This window comes from Vanellus vanellus (assembly GCF_965231255.1).
Source record: "Vanellus vanellus genome assembly, chromosome: 6".
NCBI classification, from domain to species: Eukaryota; Metazoa; Chordata; class Aves; order Charadriiformes; family Charadriidae; genus Vanellus; species Vanellus vanellus.
The window spans coordinates 11,059,635-11,078,744 of NC_138911.1; the positions used below are offsets into that span (position 1 = coordinate 11,059,635).

The following is a 19,110-nucleotide window of genomic DNA, read 5'->3' on the forward strand; positions in this document are numbered from 1 at the left end:
TCTGGCAAGAATAGGACTGCTCAGTAGGACATTCCTGACTTACTGACTTACAGTTCATCTCACATTTGTAGTCTCAGATTTTATCACATAAATTCATAGACAGCCACTACATACAACAGTGCAGTCAAATGTACCCTGAAGCCACTGAATAGTCAATATAGTTTTTAAAGTTTGAAACATTATAATTGAAGTCACCAAAAAATAAAATTCTGTATGCCACTTCAGCCACTAAAAATGTCAAGAGTTAAAGCTTTCTTAAAAAAAAAATATATATGAAAAAGAAAAAAGGGTTAAGCTCCCAACAGGCATGACACGTTTTGTCATTCTAAGATGCGAGTCTAATCTTGCTACAGCCCCGGTCTACCGAAGCACTTCAATACCTGGTTGCTCCCCTAAACTCAACAACCCCATTCAGCTACTCACCGCTTTTCTAGATGAAGACCCCCATAACAAAATGCTTGGCATCTCCTTTTCTACAATCCAGCCCAGCCACTGGCACCAGTGAAGGATGTGTGACTATGGAATAGCTCGGTTACCAAACTCATTAGAGCTACACCAGTATAGCGCTCTCTTGAGTGTAACATGCCCTGCGTTGCATGAGACGCTTGTACTCGTTGCCTGTTGCCTGACTTGTTGAACACTGCCATACCTATACAACTGGTTTTACTAAAAGGCAACAGAACATGACCCTGTGAAGAACAGTGATGATAACTGTAGCTAAATATGACCGTGATTTGGAAGGTGTCCATTCAACTACATACATACATAGAAAAGGGATAGTGCTGACCTAAAACAAGAACTCTTTTCTTCATTTTTAGCAAGAGGCCCGATACAAAAACACATACCCCAAATTACTGTGGTTAACAGAGCTATACTACATGCAAATATTAAAAAAAAATAATTAAAAATTCTTCCATCAAAGGAAGGGAAAGGAAAAGGTATAGGAGCTAATTAAACTCACCCTACAAAAATTAAGTGATCTTTAAAACCGTGTTTTCCTCTATTAGATTATGTTTTATGAGCTCCTTATAAAATCAGTACGGTTAAAAAAGCTTCCTTTGACAAAAATAATATTCAGTTAAGTGTATTTTAATGAGAAGTCCTAACTCTCCAAAGGGTTACGTGAACACTACTTAAATGTGCTACAGATAGTTCCAAAATCTACCTTAAAATATTATTAAGACTAACTGGATCTTGCTGAACAGACATTTTTGGAGAGTGAACAGCACATAAATACCACAGTTGGGGAAGTTCAAAGGCAGCTGGGAACAGCGAGGCTCACGCACCCCTAACTACCACCAACCGCAGCAACAAAACCAGGACGGTGCAAAAAGCTCCGAGTCCACTTCTGCTTTCAAACCCACTGGTATTTTACCCTTTGTACCCCCAGCTGAGCACCTCAAAAATATGCAGCTTTACCAAATCCTGCCAAAAGCACTTGTATCAGCAACTGGCAAAAATGGAGACATTTTTCTTCTTAAAAGACTGTAACATGGATTTGAGGCTACCTAATCTGGGCTGATTCTGGACAGAGCTCTTTCCCCAGTACTGAGCCTTGCAGTTGCTGCGCTCGCAGCTGGACATGGCACAATCCAGGGATCAGAGGATCTATCTTTATTGCCCTCCTGTTTTATTGGGTCAAAATGCCAGAAGTGAAACATTAGTAGATTTATTGCATTCATTTGGCTCATCTTTACTGGAATTTTTTTCTCTTTTTTGGAAGATAAGCTTCTGCATGGAAAAAAACCACGTGTCTTCATTTTTCCTGGATGAATTTGGACACACATCTCCATCCATCCTCTGCGTCTCTTGGATATATGTACTAATATTAGATTTGCATATAAAAACCTTTCCATAGTTTGAAATTAAAACAATGGTATGAAAGACATCTGAAACTTACAGTCTGCTATGCAACACATTACAGAATGACTGTATGCACTCAGTGTGCTCGAAGGTCAAGAGTTCCTTCGTCGATGCACGAAAGCTGTCACGACTTGGTTATCTGGAGTTTTTCTGAAGAGCTCTCAGGTGGCCTTGGTCATATTTAAATATGTTGACTTGCTCTCAGAGCTTTTATAACAATTCACAGAAATAAATTTTTAAAAATCGCAACTGGCAAACGTAATACAGAAAATTATCTATAGAAACTTGCAGTTCCCCTGAACCACAGTTACAGTTATCTGAAGAAAACCTGCACGTCATCTGACAAGAAATGTTATACTATTTTTGATAAACAGGTTAGCCACCAGAAATCAGGCAAGTACTTTAATCCAAAAATCTCCTCAAACAAAGCACAAAATAAACCCTCTAACACCCTTTGGAATTAAGAGTGTATTTGCTGTTTTCTTACCTGTCTTTCATTGTAATTAAAACAGGGGGAAAAAACAAACCACACCCAAAAACCAGAAGAGATTGGTTTCTTTTCTTTTTTTTGGCCAGTTGCTTAAACAATCAAAATGAAAACAAGATAAACCTTGCAGAAAGAATGTTGCCTGACTATCCCAGTCATGAATATGGTTGGCAGCATTTAAATACCTTGTCGGTTTTTTGTAGGCTTATGCCTGTCATACCAAGATAATGCTTTAAGGCTATCCTTAAAATATCAGCAAAAAAACCAAATAAAAACCATGAAACAAAACAATTCATCCAGAAACAGAGAACTGGTGAACAGAGATGAAGAAACAAAGGCACCAGGGCCTCACCTCAGAGCACAGCAGAGACTAAGCAGAGACCAAGCCTTGAGTCTTGGGAGCCTTGCGAGTAGGGACACTTGCGAGATAGCGATTCCAAGAAAATAATTAATCCTCTACATGGTTTCAGGGGCTGACTAGCCAGTAGAGGACTTGTCTACAGACCTAGAGGAAGGGATCTCTCATGCTTTATGGCATCCAAAGCATGCAGACAGGTTGGTCAACAACCACGGCTTTGCTACAGGAAGAAGCTGGTAATATGCTTAAAAAAAAAAAAAAAAAAAAAAAAGCACTTGGTACAGCCTGGTTTGTCTAGAGAGATTAAATACTGCACTGAACCCAAATTTTTTAACTAAACAAGAACAATTACAACAATGTAATATATCAGTTAGGCCTTCACTCAGAAACTGGCTTTTTAAAGTTGTGAGTCAAGTTATTTCAAGGTCACAGAATATTTTAAAATACGTCCTAAAATAATTTTTATATTGGGTCAATTATTAACCCATACCCAGTTAAGTAAGACTTGGCTTTCAGAAGCCAGTGCCTGGAAATGAGCTTCTACAGAACTAGCCATCAGGTCTGAGTCAGAATCCAGATTTTTACACTATTTATTTATTTATTTTTAAAGAGCTGGATCATTTAATCCCATCATTTCTAACTTTTGTAAGCAGAATGACTGTACAGTAGTGTAGGGCAGCTACAGCTGAGCTCAAAACGCAACGCTGTACAAGTAGGCAGCAATTCGGGGCTCCTGTTCCCTTCCGGCTCATCACGCAATCTTCAAAGGCACTGCATTTCCCAGTGCTGAAATTCACAGCCACTTCACTAGCGAAGTCAAATACAGCTCCAAAGAGCACTAACCTGATTTTTTATCCAGTTTATTTAACTGGTCACTTGCACATACCAATTTACCACAGGCAGACAATGCTTTTACATTTCACTTTTTTATTTACAATTTGAAAACACTAGGAATTGACCAACTAGCACCTCTTAGCAATGCGGCATCTGATAGTGTCAATGAGCAAGATGGACTCGAACAGTTCAAACAACTAGAATCAGAAAATGTATCTTTAGTGTAAAATTTTTTTAGGAAGGTTTTTGATAGCAGGGAAAGTTCACAGCATTCATACAAAACCTACAAACCAGGCTGCTGGCAGCATATCGCACAGCAAAAATTAGATTTCAGCACCTCTAGTTCTTATTTCCAAAACCTTTTTGGATGAAAACAAAGAAGGTCCATAACAGCTCTTATTACTGAAGGAAAGAGTCTTGAAAAATAAAAGTAAATATAAAAAAGGTGAAAAAATATGAAAAGGAGCATGCTTCAAAGAGAGGGGCAGGGAGTTGAAGACATAAAATTTGGCAGCAAATTGCACATCACGAGGTGTAATACTACTCTCTTTTACACCAACATCCGACACAGCAGAAGGGAGATAAACACACACAGAGGATCAGTGGTTATTTACACGGCCAGGTATTAATGACTCTGTTTTCACATTCCAGCCAGGGTGAAATTCAGAGGCACCTGCCCCAACAACACCGGCTGCGCTTGTTCTGCCACTATGGGGGGTGCATCTGGGCCGACAGTGAACTTCCTACCCCAGGTGCCTACTGCCGGGCAGGAGATGGAGCAAGCCAGCCTGGCCCTTGCAGCCCTGCCACCAGCCAGCAGCCCCGGCGGCAGCCCCACCGGTCACAACAGCCCTTGCCCGTCAGGAAAGGCTTCCTACCATATGCAATTATTTCCTACCTCGCTAAAAAACAAACAAACAAGAGGAAAAGGAAAAAAGAAATCTGAGAGAAATGCCTCTGCCTTCCACCGAGCACTTGCTGATCAGCATAACTTGTTATTAACGATCTGGGTGTGTAGTCCTTGGCAGGAAGCTCGCTACCATCTCTTGCAATGTTTTCTAATCTGAGTTGCAATTTACCCTGGGGCAGTTGTTTTATCTGAATTGTAAATCCAGCGAGGATGGCAAAGTACAGGCAGGAAGGGGAGGTGGACACCAGTCACAGAGAGAAGTATTTGCTGTTGCACAGGTCCTTTTAAAGCTGCTCTTGTAACTCATTGTTGGCAGTGGAAGTAAGCAACACGAGACTAATTCGCAGTGTGGCATAACCACATGATTCCTTCTAAGTCAAATGAACAAATCTTAGTCAAATGAACGAATCCAAAGAGTCATGCAAGACAAGCAAGGTAGTATCTCCTGGTTGGTTTCTTAAGCAGAAGCAGGCACGACCTTGGGAAACACAAGGTGTTCTTCAGGGCTGAAATAGGAGCAGCAAATGTCCAAGGCAAAATGCAAACTTTGAAAAACTAATCAGAATTTGATCTAGCAGTGCTAGCCAGACTCTTAGAGAGAAGGTGAAATGAATAACAGTTCTGGTTGTGCTGCAAATAACTGTAGCGTTCCTCTTTGGGTCTTCCCTAACCTAGATTAGGTGAAGGTGTTTAAGCCTCTCCTATAGGTCACGTTCTCGAAAGCGCTGACCATTCTTGCTGCTATGCTCTGGACTTGCTCTAGTTTATCTGCCTCTTGCCTGTAACACATGCTCCAGTCTCAGCAAAACATTTTAGCTGGGGTTTCACCTGCACCAACTAGATGGGAAGGACATCCCCCCAGTCCCCTCGGACAGGCTCCCAGGATCAGCTCCTGTTAGGTCAACACTACACCCTATAGACTCAGGCTTGGTGTCTGGTCCGTTACAAGCACCAGGTCATTTTCTGCAGCATACTCCCAATTTTCTCAGGCCGTTGCACTCCTTCATTACAACGGTCAAAATTTTCTAGTAGCTTTTAGGAATTTTACCCTCTTGATCTCAGAACATTTTTGAATTTTTCAGGATTTTAAAAAATTCTAATCCTGCATTTTAAAGCAGTTACAGCTCATTCCAGTTTGGCCACATCTGCACCTCCTCAATCCAGAACCCAAATTTTTAATCATAGACTGGTTTAAGTTGGAAGGAACCTTAAAGATCATCCAGTTCCAACCCCCCTGCCATGGGCAGGGACACCTCCCACTAGACCAGGTTGCTCAAAGCCCCATCCAGCCTGACCTCGAACACTTCCAGGGATGGAGCATCCACAACTTCCCTGGGCAACCTGTGCCAGTGCCTCACCACTGAGGTGAAGATTTTTTTCCTAATATCTAATCTAAATCTACCCTCTTCCAGTTTTAAGCCATTTCCCCTCATCCTATCACTACATGCCCTTGTAAAAAGTCCCTCTCCAGCTTCCTTGTAGGTGCCCTTCAGATACTGGAAGGGGATATAAGGTCTCCTCAGAGCCTTCTCTTCTCCAGGCTGAACAACCCCAACTCTCTCACCCTGTCTTCATAAGAGAGGTGCTCCATAATAAGTATGACAAGTACCAGTATACCACAGGAATCACCGAAATGAACGTTTCCCCAGTCTAGCACCAAACTATTGCTAGTACCACTGTAAGTGCAGTTCTTTAGCTGCCCATGTGACATAATTTAATGTAAACCATATTCACAAGTTTGCTCATTAAAACAAGGGTTCTGTGAGGGTCAAGTCAGAATTGCAACTACTGCTTCCCTCAGACGCGCCAGGCCAACTTCTTTGTAAAGGAAGAAGATACCTATATATGGCTGTAGTATTCACAATCAATGCAAGACATCACCATTACCCACTTCATCCCTCAACCCTCATCTCCCAGTATACAGCATAACAGTCTTACAGCTCATATGTATATCTAATTTAAAACTTCTGTAGATGTGAAGTGTAGCTCTTATGTTAGCCGAAACAATACAATGCTTGTCCTTCTCTCTGTCATCACCCAGGACCCAGAACAAAACCTGGGTGGGTACCTGCCAGGCTCTCACAGGTCAGGAAGATCTGAAGCAAAATGTGACCAGCTGCCAGGACAACAGCTTTCACTTGAGAAGGCTTTTTCACCACAGAAGTATGTGGTTCTCCCCCCTGCCAGGTTTGTTTCAAAATAGAGCTTAAACTCATCCAGACATTCCTGACCTGAGGAAAAGGTTATAAGACTGAAGAATTAGAAAGCTATAATAATGTCACATTATGGTATAAACTCAGATTATTTTTCAATAAGCACTTTTCATCAGATATATAGGTTAAGACACAAACATCCTAGAGACCTGAAATGGCAAACAGGTGTCTACATTAGTTTGCAGGAACCTGGCTGTTTGCAGACACAAACAGACTTTGTGCATAAATATAGAAATGTTAGGGAATGTGGGAATTTTGAGAACTGACTGACACAAAATAATCCACTTTTAAACACTGGTAGAGAAAGTAAGGCAAATTAATCCAATTTCAAGGGCATTAAAGGGGAAATGTCTAGTTTGTCATGACAACAGATCCCAGTTAAACTTTTTTTTGACCACAACTCCATCACCGTTAAGGCTTTTTAGTGAGAAAATACAGATAGAAATTCTGTCATTTGCTTAAGACAATCAGCTTCTACTAAAATATTTTATATTTTCACTTCTTATACAGCATCTCTTAGAACTGTGGTATTTTACATTCTACTGAAAGTGTATTAAAAGTGATCTGCACAAACGCCTAAACCAGAAAATAACGTAAAATTAGATTTGTCAACAGAAAGAGGAAAGAGAGCAACCACATCCCCAAAACCCCAGTTCTCAGGACAGACATGGGAACCTCGGGAAGGACCTGAACTGTAGGAGACAGGAAATTGCCTTATTGTCTGAAATCTGGTTTTTAGCAGCCAAGTGTTTAATCACTTCTTGGTAGCAAAAGTTATGTATTTCCTCACTTATCAGTACATAAACATTACCAAAGTGAAGCTGGAAACGTAGCTAACAACAAACCCCTAACAACCACATCTGGTATGGTCACGGCCTCTCTGAAGCCAGGAGAACGGCCAGACCCCAGCAGAGGGTTGGCAGGGGCTGCGTGCCGGGGACCAGGCGAAGAGCACCCCTCGCCCCGCACACACCACCCTGCCAGCAGGATGGACACTGGACACACAGCCCAGCTGCTTCTCACAGTCAAACCCAAAAGCACTACAAAGCCAACGTTACACGCCCTGCCGTAACCTTTTGTTTCATTCAAACTTAATTAAGCCACTTGTGGTGACAATAGTAGTGTTTTGTGTGAAAGTAACTGGGTGCCACTCCCTGTGGGAATCTCTATAAAATATCTAGGAAATCAGGTCAGGGTGGGACAGTTCCCTTCTGTCGATTACTTGCAAAGCCATTAAGCAAGGGACAGAGAAACAGCAAAGTGCTGTTAAAGTACAGATGTAAAGCTACTGTTACCTTGCAAGCCAAAAAAATTATAATTCCCAAATGCCTGAAAAAGTCTTATTTAGGATGTCTGATTATGTTACTTCGGCCAGGCTTCATTGCTTTTCATGACTGATAAAGCTGAAAAATCGTGTGTTTGTGGAAATGTCTGTAGGATAATAAAGTGATTTCATTACCAAATCACATGCCAAACATTTGCTTTTGCTGACGTAATTTGGCCCAATCTCAGTTTAAAACACAGCTCAAAGAGTCGAATACGTTGTTTTGTTTTCAAAGAACCCTGTCTGCTGTGCGTCCTGTCATCACCCCAGCTCCTCCTCACCTCCTCTCTCTAAATCCTTAGAGAAACGAATCCATAGACGGTGTTCAGCAACTGCGGTTTCACTGCATGTTCATAGGTGATATGCTGCTTCTCCCCTCGTCTCAAACAAATCTTCCTTACCACTCATTCCCATTAGTCCCACATTTTCTATTACTTTGAAATAACTCTGTAAAAGCTACTTAATAAAATTATTTTAAAATTAAAAAGAAATTTAAAATGAAAATCCAGTGCAAGGCTTTAGGTGCCATGTCCTAAAAGGCAAAAGCAAAGAAGCATAGCTATCAAAATAAACAACTTGTCTTTCAAGTACACCAAACACACCTAGGTGCCACTTAAAAGTCAGCAGAATACGTGGCCCTTAATACCGCCAACACCTCAATAGCTTCTGGATTCTGCTATCCAAGCACTGTATGTTTGGATTTAAAAAAACAACCAACCAAAAAAAAACCCAAACCACGGCAAAAAAACAAACAAACAAACCCAAATAACTAAAACCATGAAAACACCCCCCAAAAAAAAGCAGCTGAATGTCTTTTTGTGAAAAGTCACAACCTTTCAGTCGCGAAACTTCCTATAAATATGGCAGCCAACTTCTAGTTTCAAGTTTTATGACCTTCACAGGAATGCATTTTTATTATAATAAGCAAGTTAGCAATGCTATCTCATACATCTAAGATAAGTTTGGTGTGTTCATTATAGACCCCGATTATCAGGTTTGGAAATCTCCCCATTTCAATTATTATTTTTAAGAGATTAGTAAATCCAGCAAAAGGGATGTGCCATCTGGATATTCGCTCTTTACAGAATAAACAGGTTATAGTTTTCATTATAATAAGGATATTTTTTGAGTTGGAGCACAACTAGCATTCCCTTCTTTCATCTTACAATTCGATTACTCTCTTAAAAAAAACCATGTATTTGTCTCAAGGGACACAATCAGTCACGACACTTAAACACACAAACTCACTGGCTTCTGTACCAGTACATACAGCGCAGGAGAAACCTAGCTGGAAATCCAAGTTGCCTCTGAAGGATCAACCAAGCCAGCGCTTCAGGAGGAAATTTAGCCACAACACCAGCAGGTTTATACACGCTGGATGATTTGCTTAATTAAGAGACAAGTATTTGTGTAGCACTACAGAGGAAGGCGGAGCGAAGGGAGAGGAAGACATCTAGAACCCAACCTGCCTCATTTACCATGAGGGGCAAGACTGCAGATTAGGATGTTTGTAAACAACTGAGGCCTGGTAGGAAGCCAACTTTACCTAATAACAAGGAGAGACACCTGGTATCCACTCCTCATCCTGCTGATTACCCTACGGCTATCTAACACGGCAGCACCCAGCACAGCACGGCAGTACCTCTGCCTTCCTCAGCTCTGGGGGAAGGAGAGCACCAAGCTAAGTAGGTTTTATTAACTCCCAAAGCATTCATTTGACAGTCTTTGGAAATGAAGATGACATGAAAAGGAGCAGAAGGGGTTTGGCAGATAAAGATCATCCCGTTTTATCATCTGTGGGTACACCAGTGGGGTTAGTACAGGGAGACGAGGCTCGGGGCCACTGCTGAGTCAGTCACAAAACCTCCAGCCTCCATCCCCACTTCTGAGCCAGGGCTCCTCTTCGGCTGACTCACACCCTGGTCCCCGACTCCCCTCCGCTCCCATCCCCCCTCAAGCCACAGGCTCTCTGTAATGCCGCCTCGGCTAAAGCAGCACCCCACCGGAGGAGCCTGTGGAGCCTTCCCTACAGCAGAGACGCCACTGCCACCGAGTCCGGGCAGCACTGACAGCACACGACACTACTGAAAAGAGCCACTGTGTTTTTACGTAAGTCCTGGAAGTGTGGTCATAAATAATTTTAGAGTCATTCTCTTGCAATAAGCTTCCCAACAGGATTTTTTGGAAGGGAACCTAATCTATTATAAAACAAGCTTTGAAAGGCCAAGTCCAGGAACAAGGAAATCAAGAGAGGCCAACAGGGACTGAGTTCAAGATCACTTCATTTGTCTTTTCAGGAATCTGTATTTTATATATATATAAATATATATATAAATATATAAATAATATATATATAAAACACATAAACCTACAAATGCACGTATGTATGTATTTATATACACAGCACTCAAAACTTCTTAGCTTAATTTAATTTACTTGCTTTATGCTAATGTTGTCCATTTAGGCCTCGAAACCACTGCTCAGACTGTACGAGTCCTCTGCCCAGGAACCGTGTCCCAGGCGGGGTCTACATAGACAGTGCTCAGAAGCCCAAAGCTGTGCACAGGAATTTGCCGCTGCCCTCCCCGCCATGCGGAACACCACCATCAGAAACTGGGTATATCCAGGGAGGAATGCTGGAGTCTACCAGGGCAGGTGATAATTACACATTAGCACTTTAAACAAGTTTCCTTAGTTCTCCTCAAGTGTAAGCATGTGTTCTGAAAAAAACAGCATATATGTTTGAGGGGGAAGACACCACCACATTTGCACACTTCAGAGAATCAACACCTCCCTTCAGAGTAAGTCTGGGGGTGTTTGCGTGCGCCCCTATCTCTGCTCTCCTCAGGCATGAATCTTCAGTCATGGGAGAGGCAGAATTTCAGGTGCGCAGCATGAGCCAGCTCCTGCCCTCTGATACACACCTCAAACACATCAGTGGGAGACTCATTTATATGTGCATGTGTATATCTGTATCATTTACAACAGTAAACCGCCAGTAAATCAAGTGCAAGTAAAGAATCTACTCCATACAGAAAGGTTCAAGTAAACGTTTAGCGAACACTCACATATGTCTTAAAAAGCCTATTGAATTCACTCTGCAACTAGCTGGATGAATTCTTGGTCATCATTGCATTATGTTTTGCATGTTCAAAAATTCAGAGAGACATTCAAACCGCTAGCATGGTGAACAACATATGTTAAACCTTTAATCTTCTTCAATTGTCTAGCTACGTTTCATCCCACAAAGAAACAAATAATCATTACAGATTCCAAGCACGCTACTCTGCATTGATTCGTAAAAGATGAAAACGTGAAAAAAACTTTGATAGGATAATAAAGCTGTGCTCTTTTTGTACACATATTTGCAAGAATCTCAGTATGATTTCTAGAGTTTTGGCTACTTAGGACAGACTTCTGTTTCTCTGTAATACTGGTGAACTGTGCAAATGCCATCTGCAGAAACACCTACTCTGAACAGCGATCATTCCCATTTTACAAGTTTGTGATGGAAGGAAGTGTATGCTTGATACAGATTTAACATACGCACAGATGGACTCCTACAGTTTCAAAAAGAGTTTGTTTCTGCCCCAAGTTTGTGCATATCTTTCTGCGGCTCTTTGGTTTTTTTTGCATTCTACAAAGAATTAAGGGGAAAAAAAAGTCCACAGTAAGGCAACTCTCAAATAGCAGTGGGTCTGAACTTCTTGAAAATTTTTCAACTTGTTTTATCCATCCAGCTTAAAATCATACCATTGTAGAAACTTTGAAAGCCATATTTGGCAATGTTCTTCAAGAGCAGTTAAGACACTGGATTATTGTTATTTAGTTGGAGTGGAACGTTCTGTATGTACAGAACTTAAGTTACTCATTACAATATACACAAGTGTGGTTGAAGAGTTTATAAGCACAAAAATCAACAAGTACAGCATTCAGCTCTTAAATAACATGCAAAAAAAATGAACAGTTTTGGGGTAAGGCAGCAGGTTCCTGATTTGGGGTTTGTTTTTTTGTTTGTTTTGTTTGTTTTTTGTTTTAAAAAAAAGAGAAAAGAAAATACCATAAGTAGTTTAGATCCTGATTGCATTTTATCTCCTTTATCTCCTCCAAAGATTGGGAAGATTGAAAGAAGCCAGACAGATTGCAAAGCCGCCATATCTGAGAAGAACTGTGAGATGCAGACTCATGAGCTACAGAGCTCATGGCAACAACCTCATATAAAGCCTTCAAGACCTATTTTTTTTTTTTTTAATGATGCCTACTAGCAACCTTGGCTCTGTTTACAGAACTGCAGTTGCAAAGATCCACTTAGCTCATTTTGTGATCCTGCTTTAACAAGTAAGATTTTTACTCCAGGCTGATCTACTTCAACCAGTCCCCAGGCAACCCGGCAGAAGTGAGCACTGGGCACCGCTGTCAGGATTTAGCCTGCTAACTCCTGTTTGCCTGCTTCACTGCTAAAAATGGTAGCTGGCATAACATGCAAGAAAGACAGAAAGTTAAAATCACCAGTTGCACTGAAGGAAAATTGCGGTACGTATATTGTAGCCTAATCTCTCTGCACCGGCATTTTGGTTGGACTGACAGCGTTTCTGGGAATTCCTTATCTGTAAGTGGGGCTGTCAGAGTACACCACGGCAATGATCAGGGAGTCTGCAGTCCTCTTGCAATGTGTCTCCTCTCATTCATGTTGCATAGATAGGCTTTCACAGCAGCCTGTGATTCACATGCGAGGAATGTTTGGTAGATATCCCCTCAGAGCCTGCAGACTGCGGTTACTGCTTTCATTTGCCGCAATCTGAAGATTCATGTTTCTCTCGTTAAATCAGTGATGACACAGCGAAGCGCAGCTCTGGGCATGGTCCAGGTTCATAATGAACATCTCTAAGTATTTCACAGAATCTCTGTACGCACACTGTTCACATACAGACATTCTATATTCATTTGCAATTTGATCATATGTGCACCACAGATATGTCCATTAATTTCTGCAAATACTTACACCATGCCATTAAAAATAAATCTTTACTCTCAAAGAGCAGTAATACCATACTTTCAACACTGTGGAAGGTGTTGATTAGCCTCCTGCCTGGCAACCTTGTAAAGCATTACACAGGCTGTATTTTACGTACCAATTGATTTCCACGAGTCTTCTCATCACACATAAAAATTAATCACTTTGCTTAAGAACTCTGCAGAACCAGGCCTTGGCTCTGTAATGTCACATTTGAGAGAGCAGGACTTCATTTTTATATTTCACATCGGTCTTAAACCTGCTTTTTTTGTGTTGCAAATAATTCCCCAAACTAACCATGGAAATTTGGACCTGGGGCTGTATGTGTAGTTGAGGTGCATGTGGAATATCTTCTGTAATTTGTTAATCATCAGACACTTTCTCATTCCTTCCCTTTCCTGTCTGTTTTCATCACAAAGATGCTCAATGACATATGTTCAAGGCCTTTTCAAAAGAACAAAAGGGAGGAAGGAAGCACAGGTCAAAAAGTGAAAGGAAAGGAAAAAGGAAAGCAGAAAAACAGAGGCTGTCAGGAAAACAATGCAAATAGCTGTAATGGCACTCTTCATTTTCTAAAGAAAACTGTAGTAAGGCCATTTATTACCTTAGAAAATGTTAATAACCATTGGGAACTTATTAAAAATTAATAAATAAAACCAGAGGCCTCTATATGTACTGAAGGTAACATGGTGTCCTTCTCCCTGGTGCTTTTGAGAAGTTTCAATGCAATGAGGCAAATGAGATGAGACTCTCCAACACAACCTATCTACTGAGTCCATAAAGTAACACTTAAGTAATTTTAATTAAAAGTCCTCCACAGTTTAGTGTCCAGTTACCCCACCGGGTGCCCTCCTCTCTGTTCTAGCTCTATGCAGTCAAGTAAGTTCTTAAAAACTTACCCTTCTTAAGGCAACTTTTAGCAATCACTTGGCAGTAAATAAGTGAACTGCTCTGACACAAAACTATCAAAAATATTCTGTGATAGTTAGATGAAATAAGTGGTATGAACTAGAATATTTTCTACAGTTTTGTCAACAAGATTTATAACAACATTCAGTGGTTCTATCAAAACACGGTACTGCACGCTCTGCTGAAGAGAAGATAATTTCCTGTCCTTTCCACAACCAAGCAGACCATCTCCTTCAGTAACTACCACATAGCAATTATCCACACTGTATTTGTGAAAAAGAAGTTACAGGAAAGTATTTAAATCCCTAAACAGTGCAGGATTTTCTTTTTGCTGTTGGTTAGCAAGTAGAGCCAATGCTAGGTGACAGACAGATCCCCAGACCTCCAAGCAGTGCTTTCCAGAAAACAGTTTAGGAACTTCTGTTGAAACACACTTGGCCAGCCCTGGTCTTTTACAGCATGCACGAAGCAGCAAACTGAGGAACCTGCTGAATATGCAATAATTTCCACCTTGCAAACCCCTGTTTAATAAAGCAAGTAGTTATTGTGAGCCTGTAATGAATAAGGCCTACTGCCTCATGAGTTTACATCTCATGCCTGATTAACGCTGATGTCTAAAGAGGGCAGAAAACTTTTCTGCCACAACCGAGGCAGACTGTAAAGCAGGGTGCTTTTAGGATCACTCCCATTTGCCTTGTGTTTTCACAAAACTTGCAGAATAAAAATACCCCAAAATTTGTTCAAATCAGTTGGTATCAACCACAATTTCAGAAGTATATTAAAGGGAGGGTTACGAGATGGTAGAAACATTGCTTCTGCAGAAAAACAAGTTTAAAAGATTCAAAGCTATGAAACTCAAAACCAAACTTCTCCACTTACCTTAGTGTTCATACAAGATTTTCCGCGTTTATACTCTTTGTGACTTGCTCTTTTATCAAGCTTATTCCACAAAGCTTTGGCCTTCCATGTTGTCACTCTTGACTTCAGTTTGGTGTAAAAGTTTCTATTGTCCAAAGGATCTAATTCAAGTTGTCGAGTGAGAATATTGAAGGCCTGAATGGTACCTTTGCATGTTGACGCTTGTACAAAGTTTTCAAATATCTGGCCAGCTTGACTGTATTTTTCATCATCGTTTTCCCCCATGTTCTAAGAGAAGTGTTTGAAAAGGATTAAGCTGGAGCTCTCGCGCTGGGGTACAGGTGAGCAACACTACCACGTACTTCCAAGCATATTATTCCTAGAAAAGACAAACATGGGTCATGTTAAAGCAGGTTCCATCTAACTAAATTAAACACACAAACTGCATATCCAATACGAACATAAAAACACAGCATATGGCAACTGGATAACCAGGTACAAAAAAAGTTAATACTGGCATCCAAGATAAGCATTACAAGTAAACATAACCTACTTGCGTTTTTATGACATATACTTCACAATGACTGTCATAAAAACCCTACAAACTCAAGCCTGCTGCTTCAAAAAAAGCCTGCTGCTTTACTGAGAGCCTGAGGATTTCTTTAATTTTTGTTCAGTGATAGGTGCTAGATACCAGATGAAGAAAAAACAAATGTCCAGCTGCTTTTCCCAAGCAGAATTTATGTCACAGCAAGTACATCTCTGGTAACACTTAGTTCTTAAGAATTCTTAGACACCCGAAGCTGAAAGTCAACACTATTTGAGGGAATTTTCTCCCATTGCACAAGCTAGGGCCAAGAGCGAAGCTTAGCCAGAACAATTTAGAATTGGCACAATCACTTGCCACAAGCAAATGTACAAAGCAGGGTAAAGAGAAACATTTTCACAAGTTACACCAGAACTGAAGAAACACAAAACAAGTAACCACAGAAAGCTCCCCTTTTTCTAACTCTCTTGCCAACATGAGAAAGGGTTTGGTGCTTTAGTGGATAGAAAGGAATTTTATCTTCACGTCTCCACATGTTAAATGCTAAAGTTATGTGTGTGGAGTCTTACCTTGTCAAGTGCTGATGATATAAAGTAATGATGTTTGGCCCACCGAGCCCCATTGGCTTTTCTTAGTAACATGATCGCTGTCAAACTGCCTGATATTCCAGATAAATACCCTTACATTCCGTAAGAGCAATGCTATTCTAAATTAACATATGTTTGCAAGAACTAAAAAACTTTCATTGTGGCACTCCCTTATCCTTCTTTAACCTTGCTCTCAATCTCTAATGGGGAGTGTGTTAGAGTCAGCCAAGGTCCACAGAAAATATCCAAGTGGCTTTCACATTTTCCAAGAAAATTCTTACAGATTATGTATAAACTTGTCCTCAGAAAAGCATCTATGTGGACTCGAGTCCAGAGATTTAAGTAATGTATTCTTTTTCTTGCTATTAAAGAATTATCTACCAGTCCAAGAAATCAAAAACTAAATCAATGCTTGCCTAGCCTCCCAAATGATTACTTATTTTGCTTGGAACATCATCTGTTGGCTGATAGTTTTAGTTAAAAAGGCCTTTGAAGTTATGCTTTTTAATTTAACGCTGTTCACAAACTATTCACTCTCTGCTTGCATTTCCTTCAAAGAAGAAAAGAGAAAACATAACCAGTGTATTTAAGTAAAGAAGAGACCTACCATGTCTATCTTCCAATCCTCTAATACAGAAAAATATTATGCAACTTATTAAAGAGATCCCATGGGGAGATATAAGGAAGCATTTGGAATACTCGCATTCCCTGGCTGCACTCAAAATAAATAACCTTTGTGTGCACATCATCAGTCTGTTGTTGGTTTGTGGGTAAAATAAATTGGCAATGTTGAGAGTTAGTACGTTTTCTTAGACCAAATGTCATGCTTAAATATTTGGTGCCAAGAATAAGTCAGGAAATTTTTGTTTTCCCCTCTGAATACTTCATTTATAGCATGCTCCATGCCCTTTTCCGAAGAGCTTTGAGGTAAAAACACAAACGTTTTATAGGGCCCGACTTCCAGAAGGTCTAATTTTTCAAGAAACCAAGTGCCATGAACTCCCATTGACTCAAAAGGAGTTGAGGACAATCCAGCAGTTTCCACATTCAAGTTTTCAATGATTAACGAGCAAACCCCTCCAACAATTGTATGCCAGCAGGAGGGAGCCCCCACCACGCTGGCTGCCCCAGTGCAGGTGCGAGGGGGGCCCAGTATGACCCTCACCAGCCGCGGCTTTGGGAACACAGAGCTACACAGTGGTTTTGGGGTCAGTCTAAGACCAGCCAATACATCCAGAAGTTCCTATGGGAAGAGGAAAGGTAAACGACTGCCATGCAGAGAGTCTGATACAGCTAAAATATATGTCTGAGCTTAAGCTTTACACACGAGTGACATTACAAGGGAAAGGAAACGCAGGACAACTAGAGATAGCAACAGCACAGTGAAAGATGCTACAATACGACTTAAACAGCTTGATATACAGGCACCCCAGGATTTGAGGCAGGGAAAAAAAAGGAATTAAAATCACGGTAAACATTTTACACAACTTCCATACCTGCCCGAGACAGTTTTTTATAATAGAAAAGCCAAAGAATTTTTCTTTTCTCTCAAAATAATTATGAAAAGCTTCCTGGGGAGTGGGGAAGTTTCAGTGAAACATTCCACTTTGGCTGTTTCAGCTAAGACAGTGGCAACTAGATTAGGTTTCCTTAATCACTATAAACTCCCATTGCTATTGCCTCAGTGCTACCAAAGACTTTGACCAACTTAATAGCTATAAAACAATACTTCCTCTCCATTGTTGTCCTTAGCTCACCACAAGGCCTACCATGTTCATATAACGCAAAGATCTTTAAAAGTTAACTCTGGCATAACTGATAAGTCAGTATGATCACAAGCTCTTTAATTCAGTATATTTTCTGCTCAGAGAGAAGAGATTTTTATAGCCTCAGCCATTCCATCCAGGAAGGGAGGGGGGGAGATAAAAGGTCAAAGACTAGAGCCATATCTGAACTGACCAAGGAAGAAAAAGCAGCATGTGCCAGGGCCAATAACAGCAAGAAGACAGAAGAGACGGTCAGCAAGAGCCACCCCAGGCAAAGAGAGAGGAGGAAGACTTTTTTACCATGATCCAAACCAGTGGCAGTAGGTGTTTTACACACATGCTCTCACACAAACACATGCAGCAGGCCTGGGCTTCCTCTGCCCTTCCATGAGGGAAGAGAGTAGCTGGGAAGGACAGCCAGGACACCTTCCCCAGCCTTACAAATTCCCTCCTCCAGCACCACAAAGCCAGCACTGAGGCTATTCTTTTCGGGCACAAAATTTTCTCCTTGTGAACTTCCAAAACACTGCCGTCTTGTCCACACTGAAAAGCTGTGGAGTGGCATCTCAGCAGAGACATTTGCTCACCAGTGAAGCATTTCTCCTCACTGTGTCAGAGGTCATGCTCGCCAAAAAAGCCACATTTTGTGGTCAGAAAGGCAGGATGAGACAGGAGACACTGGTTACTGGGGTTTCTGGCTTGCTGGAAACACCACTTTTTTTTTTTCCCCCCTCTTTTTTGGCACGAACACTGTGTTGACAGATGACAGAGAGGAAGATGGTGCTCTAAGTAAATGCAGCTCATAGAAAAGTATGTGTTTTTCTCTGAGGAGTCACCAATATTTCACTAAAGTATTATACATAACTCACTAGAAACAATGCAATAAGGAGAAGTAGTTGAATGGAGTAGTTCTTAACTATAATTAAAGTTTCCTGTTCTGTAACTGACTCGAAGACCTAAGAGGCAATGCGTAAACTGCCTACTTGTGGGAAAAGAGCCAGTTTGGGGAAATACTTGGGTTCTTAGAGTATTATCATTTACCCTTTTTCTTCTTTTGTCATACAGATCACTCTAGGGATGAAATACAGATCCAAAAGTCTCATCAAGGTGAGCATTGATGCTGAAACTACAAACTATGCTTTTCAAAGTGATCACTGAATTTCCTCCGGAAGCACAATCCGAAAATATAATTAAGTTTATTTGAAACTTTACTGAAGTGCTACAGAGCCCAATAAAAATCTGGGCCACAGAAAGGAAGAAAATTAGGGAGCAGGAAATAGTCTGGACAAACGGTTCTTGGAAGTCAGAACTGAAGCATCCATGGGTTAGATTCACAGCTAACAAGAACTGTCATTTCAGGTCCCACACATGATGTATTAAGCACATACAAGAATTTGGCCTTCCATGCAGCTGCCCATGGTATTACAGTAGACCCTGGAG

General features: G+C 40.9%; 1 protein-coding gene across 3 annotated transcripts in view; it reads right to left on the minus strand.

Moving 5' to 3' along the window:
* The window catches only part of MICAL2 (microtubule associated monooxygenase, calponin and LIM domain containing 2), a 133,798-nt gene that overhangs the window by 94,651 nt on the left and 20,037 nt on the right, over window positions 1-19,110 (minus strand). For all 3 annotated transcript variants that reach the window (XM_082484785.1, XM_082484787.1, XM_082484786.1), the window contains exon 2: window positions 14,792-15,149. In XM_082484785.1, the coding sequence (XP_082340911.1) occupies window positions 14,792-15,055 (264 nt within the window). In that variant the 5' untranslated portion in view covers window positions 15,056-15,149. The remainder of the gene's footprint in view (window positions 1-14,791; window positions 15,150-19,110) is intronic.